The 9,615-nt window shown below is 37.6% G+C and overlaps 1 protein-coding gene across 1 annotated transcript; it reads right to left on the bottom strand.

Moving 5' to 3' along the window:
* On the bottom strand, positions 1-8,482 carry LOC107037183 (EF-hand calcium-binding domain-containing protein 1). The gene is made up of 5 exons (XM_015255586.1): positions 8,406-8,482; positions 1,800-2,143; positions 1,244-1,355; positions 902-1,155; positions 1-280 (listed from the first exon to the last, which is right to left on the bottom strand). The coding sequence occupies exons 2-5, from the start codon at positions 2,078-2,080 to the stop codon at positions 58-60; spliced, it is 870 nt and encodes a 289-aa protein (XP_015111072.1). The 5' UTR covers positions 2,081-2,143; positions 8,406-8,482; the 3' UTR covers positions 1-57.
* Positions 8,483-9,615: the final 1,133 nt, after the last annotated feature.

The following is a 9,615-nucleotide window of genomic DNA, read 5'->3' as shown; positions in this document are numbered from 1 at the left end:
TAATGCTAGTCATAAAATATAATTACAGCGATTATTTTAACTAATTCTAGGTTTTCTTTATGGTTGTAAGGTGATGAGGAAAGCGTTGCAACTTTCCTCAGTAGGCAAACATTGCCCAAAGGCTTCTAATAATAAAGGCTCTTCCTTGATGGCTGCCTCGTAGTCTATGAACGATACCTTCCCGTCGTGATCAACGTCCAATTTCTTGAGTGCTAGTTCGGAAAGATCTCGCACTCCCTCGTCGGGGTCTTCCTCCCCCGGTTGTTTTATCAAGCAATTTCTGTAAATAAAAATCATGGATATGGATAATTCCATATCAATGATGGATGAAAAAAAATTAAGATGAAAAAATAATGATTTGTAGGTAATGAATCATTTATACGTAATTAATGATGAATAAGGAAGAGTTGATATGAATTATATTCTGAATTAGGGGGCTCCGCCCCCTGCTCGCTCCGCTCGCCAATCCGGGTGGGGGCTTCGCTCCCCCCACTCGCTCCGCTCCCCCCGTTCGCTCCGCTCACCACATTCGCTTCACTCCCCCCGCTCACTAACCCCCCCTCCTACGGAGCGGGTGTGATCAAATATGAAAATATAAATTCATCATTTCCTTGAATTCAAGAAGAAGTCCCAAAAGTAATCAGCATTTTTTTCTGTTCTATATATGAGGGTATTAGGGGGGAAATTTTTAAAAGTTGTAGCTGAGAGTGCCTCCTAAATGGAATCGAATTTCAGAAGAAAAAAAAATGACAACTTCGAAAATTGTTTGTGGCAATATATTTCATGTACAGATTTGGTGGAATCGCTAGCCTTTCCCCCCTCTTGTTTGTTTATTATATAGAGAGAAGAGATAATGTGCCATAATAAACATTTAAACATTTCTTTAGATTCATTAACTAACTTGAATAATTGGAACATCTCGTCCTTCGTGATGTACCCATCACTATTTAGATCATAAACTCTGAAGCAGAATTCCATTTTATCCCGCAGAGTACCCCGCAAAAAAACATCGAGCCCTGTGATCCAGGATTCCAGTCGTATCGCTCCCTCGCATTCACGATCCCAACAGCAAAACATTCGTTCGATCAAGGCATCTTCTGTGATGATGTCGAAGGTATTGTGCACCAATTCTCGGAATATGGTACGATCAATTCCCTGTTGGTGACAGGTTTTTTATATTTTTTTCAAGTCCAAGGAGTCGGGATAATATTCGTGAAAAAAAATTTCACTTAATCGAATTTACCTCAACAGTTTGAATTGTTTGGGGTCCTTTACTCAATATTGATGACTCTTTTTGTTGTGAAGGAAGGGACGTAAGTTTCCTGTAGATTTTACAAAGCGCCTCCAGCTCAACCCTACAAAAAAGAAGGAAATATTGAGGGAAAGAGAGAATATTCTGCAGATGGAAGAATTGGTTCTTAAATTGAAGGGAAATCATTTTCGAATCGTGGTTTTTCGAATTCATAATTAAACGTGATAAAAATTCCAGTCTAATAGCATATTTTAAACTTAGGAATATTTTTTCCCAGCATATCATCAAACTATGGGTTAATAATGCTGACGCAATTTTGGAGGCCAAAAATTTGTGATTCCCCCCCCTGCGCTTGCGGGTTTCAAACGCGTGGTCCTCCACCAACTTTGCAACCCTTTATTGGACCTTTCAACCCGGAAAATATTAGCGACGGAGAAAAATCGAGAAGAACCAAATGCCAATCAGGGCGCCAGCCCTTTTGACCTCCAAAAACTGCGTCAGCATTATTAACCCACAGTTTCAATGTTTATGTTTATATTCAAATGACCTTGAAAATCTTGTTTTCTTCCTCAACGTATCAACGACCTTGGTGTAGTAAGTCTTCATACTGGCATCGTCCGGCCGTCTCCTTCGTCTCCTCCTGGGGGGTGACTCGGAGCTCGGTTTTTTAGAGTTAACGGATACCTTTCGTCCGCTCGTCAGGAAGATTGAAACACTTTTCAGGACTAGCGCCCCAGTACGCGCACTCATGCGACTCATAATGGCGCTGAGGTCGAGACCACCATCCCCACCACTCGCGTGGTGGCCGCCCTTCACCGCGCTCAGCATGTCTACTCTCTCGTTTATTCCTCTCCTTCACTGGAATTCTGAATCCACTTGGATTCTGAGTGACTGAATACGGAAAGAGAAATTGTTTCAGTCTGAATTCTATATGCAAGGCAAACATTTCAATATTATATTTTTCTCTCGTATAATATTTCAATTATCTGTTTGTTTCTTTCAACTGAATTTTCTTCGCTGGAGACATTTTTCGTTTGTCTCGGGTTCCTGAGTTATTATTCCCATCGCATTTGCGTAATTTTATTTGCATTGCATGTCAAATCGAACCCGCTTCGTCACGAATGATTTTAGAATCAATCGATGGCTGAACATTTAAGGGCTTTTCCCCTTCATTGCATGTACTTTAAATTTTATCCTACATACTCATGACAATTGTTATTTGTAATGGGTTTTTTTCGGCACAATTGCAGAGTTGTTTCAATATTTTCGACTTCGAAAATTATACGTTTAATTTTGCTACTGCAAGGCTGCATGTCAAAACATCATTATTGGGGAACCAACTGAATCAACTTCGCTCGTTAAGATTCATACATATTTACAAAACTACGGACGATAGGGGCTATCAAGGACTGTTGATTTAAAATTCCTGAAATTGCAATCATAGGAGCGGAGTGGATTATCGTGAGTTATCAATGGTGAATCTCGGGCAATTCAAAATTACTTGGCATGTAACTACTGGGAAATTGAATAGAACTGTCTATTCTACATCGTGGTATATCTATAGTGTTCAAAGTTCTGATTCAAACGCTGGATAGGCACTGACAATTTTGCCGGACTTGAATTCCCTTGTGATAGTGATCAGACGAGAAATTCACCGGATTCTCGACGTCTAATTTTAGTTTGTAATGCACTGTAAGATTGTGGGGTATTATACCAGCCGCGTGCTTACGACTGGATGGAGAAAGTAATTTTCTCTAATCGAAGATACTTGCAGGTAATCGATTGGAGAAGATTCCACAATGAACGAGGGGAAGGACTGACGTAACTCTTGCAATTATTAAACACAATTAAAGATAATTTAATTCTTTGAAGTTGGTTTTCGACCGTTGTAAATCATTTTGTGGATGCATGGTCATGCGGAGAGTTGCTTCTAATTTTTCATGTACGTATCGACATTTCATAATTTTTGTAATATGTGATTTCCATAGTTTAAGTTTTTTGTAATTTACGTATTTTGAACATTTGATTAGAAGATTAACCCCAGATTGGTCACCATATGAGGGAAACGCCGCAGCCCGTCGTTTTTCTTGAATTGCCATTGAATGGCTGATCGGAAAAATTCAAAAAAATTTGACTTTTCCAATTAAAGTATCTAAAAAATTAGAGTAGTTTCAGAACAACATAATTCTCGAAATTCCTGAAGAAAACAATTTTTTTCTCACAGAGGAATTATTTTTCCCGTGTTCAATGAAAGTGCCTGTTACGCGATGTTGCCGAAAACTCCCTAAACGCGTCCGGGCAGTGTAGAGTGAATTTGGCATCTTCGGGCCTAAATAACACGGCGGCACTTCTCCGCGGACGTGACCAAAGTCGTTGGGTCACGTAGGGTGACCAGACTAGGGTTAAAGGACCCCCTGATGAGAGTCTCTCTGGAAGCTGAAACGTTGGGTCATCGACAAAAATCCTTTTTTTTTTACTCAACCTGTCACATTGCTGGAGACCGCCTAGGCCAAATAACTAACATCAGTCTACAAAACAATAATTTAATCGTTTTTAGACAATTACGAGTGTTGTGTCAATTCTATTTAGCGTTCATTGTGAAATCTCATTTAGACGGATTTGTATTGCAATTACTATCGTGTTGTATTGAAAAAGTCAATTATCGTCCTGTGATGAATTTTTGTACTCGAAATTAGGGGGTTACGCCCCCTGCTGTGCTCGCTCCGCTCGCCAACCCCCATATAACCCTCATCATCTTTATTCTGACCCTTGCGACTCTTAATCTGACCCTCCTGACGCTCATTATACCCCTCGTGACCCTCAATCGGACCCAACTGACCCTTAATGTGCCCCTCGTAATCCTTATTCTGACCTCCATGACCCTTAACCTGATCTCTGGGACGCTTAATCTGACCCTCGTGATCTTTATTTTGACCCTTATTCTGACCCTCGTGACCCTTATTCTGACCCTTATTCGACCCTGATGCCTCTGTTTTGACCCTTGTGACCCTTAATTGTGGAGTCTTAATTTCGTGTACCAAATTTTGATCATATGGATCATACTCGTGCTTCGCACTCGTGATTTTTTAACCTGAAAAACTTGACTCCTTCGTTTGTTTGCAACGAACCTATCGGAAAATATCCGATAATTTTGAAGCTCTTGTGGTATTACAAGTGAAAAAATGAAAACAAATGACCGTAAAAAGTTTTTTAATCCGTAGCCAGTCGCTCCCTTCACTGGCTCCCGGATGTGGTGTGACTGGCAGGAGTGGGTGTGACCTAGTTTGTGAAGAAATCAACCCTTCATTTGGATATAAATCAGTCGTTAAAAAATTTGTATAAAATGGTTCCATAATGGAAGATTTTTAGAAGTTTGTATTTATCATAGAAATCATAACAATCATATCAAAGTTGTTGAAATTTTCATTAATAGTAGATTATGTCATAAGGATGATAGGTCGAGACCATTGTCCGAATGACATAATCTATTTTTTATCACGAAGTCCCGTAAAGCTGGTTTGTGGTTAGATATTTAACGAGTCTAGGAGCGCTAACCGCAGTTAGCACTCCTAGGAGCGCTAAAGCGCGACATGAAGTCAGCCGTTCCTCTTTATCAAGTCCATGGCTGCACATCGCCACCTATCGGCCGCAGAACAGGCCGATAGGTGCAGGTTAGCAGGACTCAGTAGTGAAAATATCTATTTTGAAATGATTTTACCTTTTCTTTTTTCAGCTTTTGAATGAAAGTGATAAAGGCAAAATGGACTGTCTATAACTATTGATTATCTGTGATCGACAAAAAAATTTCCCTTTCAGGTTGCCAGGCAACGAAATAGGATTAACCGAAAATGATCGAAATCTACATTTCTGTTCGGTAAAAATGCAAATACTGCATTTCTGTTGGTTGACATTAACATCTCGAGTCAAAATTTCACCGAGTCCCTCAACTTGATTCACAGGCAAGTTTGCGACATTGGAATCAAGTTGGCCACTGTACAAGCTTAACAGACGGGTTAACTTACTTTCGACGCATATATTTCCATTTATTCTATATTTTACGTTGAATATAAGTTGATCTTCATCATACCCCTGATGTTCCTTCAGCTTAGGTTGCAGGAGCCCTTGCCTTCCCCTCTCGCCCTTTCCGCCCTCGCCGCTACTTCTTTCCCGCCCTTCCTTCGCTACTTTTTTCCCTTCCGCCCGATTATAATTGATAAAAGAGTTTAGATAGATTAGATAAGTCAATATTCTTGCATAAAAAAACATGTAACGGCAGGGATCGAGTCACGGCTCTGATGTTTCAAACGTTCTTATAAATACTTCAATTATCATCAATGAGGACTTTAATGCAGTTCTAATGTGGACGTTGAAAGTACCAAATGTAAGTTAACAATATAGTACTCAACTTGCTCTCAATATTCCTGACGTTGGGGGCATGTTGAGTATACGATTGGAAGTTGAGGGATTTTGGACGTTGATGTATTATTAAGTTGACGTGGGTCGAAAGAACGCTGAAGATTCCGCGGAAAAATTGAACATCAAAGAATAGTAAGTTTAGAACGTTGAGACTACGTTGGGGACCCGGTAAAATTTTGATTCGGGATGGAGGAATAATCATAGAAAGCCTGTAATTTGATCAGAAATAACCAGAAAGTCAACTTGATCTTTACAAGAAGTTTTGTAATTGTAATTTCTTTTAGTACTAACACTACACGTATGAAAAAATTCAATAGGAAACCTAGGAAATTCGCTAGAAAATTCTATTGGATATTCGATAACAAAAAGTCAATAGATTTCGAATTTCTGTTTGAATTTTTCTCTTGAGATTTTTTCTATAAGAATGCTTGAACATCAATTTTCTAAGTTTTTTCCACTCGGATTCTGTCATGCAAAACAATGTAAAATTCATCGAAAAAACTTTAAAAAATTTGTGCCCAATAATTCTAATAGAAAAAATCTCAAGAAAAAAATTCGAACAGAAATTCAAACTATATTGACTTTTTCCTATCAAAAATGCAATAGAATCAGCCCAAAAACAAGTCGAATTTTCCAATAGAATTCCAGTAGAAATCCTATAGAAATCTCATAGAATTAGTATAGAATTCCAATAGAATTTTCTAGCGAATTCGCTAGGTTGTCTATTGAATTTTTTCATGCGTGTATAATTTTTCTTCAAAAGTTCTCTCCTTCCAGAAATGATTGTTTATCCTTCCATTAGGCCATACCGTTGTCATCATGTCGATTTTCAGAGATTATAATATTTTCTTAATATTTACCTCCAAATACATGCCAAGTAGGGTGGCCATATTTTGATCTATCAAAACCGTAATAACAATAACTTCGTTTGATATGAAAATTAATGAGTACACGGAGAGAAGAGCCATGGGAAAGAGTCGAATGTCAAATTTACGGCTTGTATATATTTCTAAAAGTTAGGAAGCATTACTATGCTATGGTAATGATTCCTATTAGGTATGGTATTACATACTATGGGCCATAAGTCTCTCGGTGGGAATGAAGCCTATGAACATAGGAGAAATTACTATATTGAATAGTACCCTCAATCATGTTACAGGGTAGAGTGTACTATTAATTATGGTAAAGGGACCCATAGTCGTTTGGTAAAGTTTACCATAGTTTGTCGGAGAGATTACCATGCACTATGGTCACATGACCTATATTATATGGTAAAACGTGAAAAAGTCATAAAATGTCACGAATATAAAAGATAATGATCACTAAACTATATCATGATAATGATGAGTATAATGAGATAGAAATTTCAAGTGGGATATATATTTATATTTAACGTATTTGGTTTCGACGCTGTTTCAATAATTACAGAGTATTTTCTTATAATGTTGGATTTTTTCCTATTAATAATCATCAATATACCTAGATTAATCATATCGAATATCGTAAGGATCATATTTAACAATAACATATTTACATCAGTATTTTAATATCAGAATATACATATCTACAGAATAGTGGGATTTTTTGCCCCAAATTTTACCCAATCATTGGAAGAATTTTTGGCATTACGGTGCTATAAAAATTATTAAAAAATCCAAATGTGAGTAATTAAACTCAACAACTTTGCGTGAGAATTAGACCCAACGTTTCGGAACGTATTGCTTTCCATTCCCGGAGGTAGCTATATACGATAGGATACAAAATTTCATTTGTCGAAATGTCAATGTCGACCACCTCTTATCATTTATATCAATTTCATAGGATTGGAAATGTCTTTCAAAGGAGTATTCTTGTAATTGTTGAGTAACAAGAATAACTTGATTATTTGGCTCTAGGATTACGATATTGATCAAATGTAATTGAGGACCAGCCTCGGTCGGCATCATCAATATTACGTTTTCCCTGATATCATGTCCCAAATAATTGAGAGAGCTTACTATTGTAATATCTCCAGATCGATTGGACGGGAGACTGGCAGAAAATAACGATAATTTGGATGTAATGCTAATCTCTTGTTAAGAGCTGTACCAGGGAGATAAGGTGGTGGTAAAGACTTGTTGATGAGTAACCGATAATTCAATTTTAATTGTGCCTTGATGGCTATTTTTAGTATTTTCTACGATATCGAGAAAAGGAGAGATTACCATGTATAAATAGTACTGATTACCATCCACATGGTAATCTCTCCTATAATAATGGTTGTCGTTGCTATATTATATAGTAATGCCTACCATGTTCGAATGGTATTGATTACTATACAACATAGTACGCTTTACTGTTGAACATAGTAAAAATTACTATTGAGATTGACTTAGAAACCCTTTTACCATAATTTATGGTAACCTCTACCATACAAAAGTAACCGTTACCATTCACTTTTCTCCGCGTAAGCAAGCAATCCCATGTTCCAACTGAATATCAAAAAGTATTTGAAGAATATTTTTAAGCTGAAGTCATTTAAACTTTTTCTCTTCTCAAGAAGCAGTTAATATGGAGAAATGCTATCAGAGCTTCAATTTTCTGCCCTACAATCCTGTGTAGGTCGAAGACATAGATGCCAAATAAATTGGCCTTGAATGGGGTTTGGAAACGCAATGCCTAATGGTGTTGGAGGTATCGTGCGTCTGCGGGATCTTGAATGGGGTATGATATCGAAATAGATCGTAAAACAACTCACCTCAATCGACGCACTGGTTCGCACTTGGCAGCCAAAACTCGAGATATGGTGGAGGTACTTCGTTGTCTGTAGCAACGAGATTCTATCGACCAAGCAATCTGCACTTGCTCTGCAACAGCCCGTAGAAGCGAATATTACGAGAAAATTCGGCATTTTATGATGTCACCATTGGCGCCAAACTTAAATTGAAAACTTTTGCAAGTTTTTGTTAATGCAGAGATTTTTTTTCATGCGAAAGGATTTGATTGACTGTAGACCTCATAATTATACGTGGATGGTTGTGGAGTACATTATTAATTAGTGCTTCTCATTGCGTGTCGGGCATGATATTCCGTGCAGGCATGGTTAAAAAAATCAAGGGGAATCTTCAACAATTTGGGAGGGAAAATTTTTCTTTGCGAAAGTGCAAGAGTAATTAACTCAAAGGAGTTATTGAATAAAAGCTTTTGCGGATCGTGACATTGATTGGTTGTTTTCTCAGGTTATCGCGGTTTTTATTGCATGTTATTCAGTATTACTCGATATTATTCATTAATTTTTGTACTGTGCACATTGTACAAGAAATTTCCTTTTACCTTAATAATTAATTCAAATCGCGGTGATGACAACAATAAAAAATTGAATGATTGAAAATAACAATACTAATTAAATTGGTTCAATTGAATTGATAATCGATAGCCCTTTTCTTAGTGTATGTATTGAAATGTGTGATAAAGCTTCGCCTGGAATTACCACAATTGGATTCTTTCAGTTTGTGGAAATCACTTATTTCTCCATCCTCCTCTTCAATACCAGTCAAACATTCAACGTATTCTTCACATTTGAGCGCAATGGTTTTAATGTCTTCGCTGCCAATTCATCAATGGATCTAAACTCTCTATCGGGATCCTGGAGATCATGGACTGAGAGAATCTCTGAATCGTTGTACACCAAATGATCCACCGGTGACGAGGTTGGATCATTGGAATCAGAGTCATCTGCATGATTATTCAATGTAGGCCTGAAATAAAAGAAATAAAAGAATGATAAGAAATCTATAAAAAAAAAAAACTTAATCAAATAATCAAGTAAGGGAGTTTGGCCCTCTTGCCCCTCGTAATCTATTGTTCCTTGTTGTACCTTGTGACCCGTATGGCCCTTATGACCTTAAAGGTCCCTGAGGGCCGAACACTTGTGTTGAAGAATCGTTTTGCGTTTCACTGTCAACTTG

Source organism: Diachasma alloeum, unplaced genomic scaffold (assembly GCF_001412515.2).
Source record: "Diachasma alloeum isolate Michigan unplaced genomic scaffold, Dall2.0 Dall_scaffold_00214, whole genome shotgun sequence".
In the NCBI taxonomy this organism is placed as follows: domain Eukaryota; kingdom Metazoa; phylum Arthropoda; class Insecta; order Hymenoptera; family Braconidae; genus Diachasma; species Diachasma alloeum.
The sequence above is the reverse complement of the archived record's forward strand: the minus strand, read 5'-3'. Positions and strand labels throughout refer to the sequence as shown.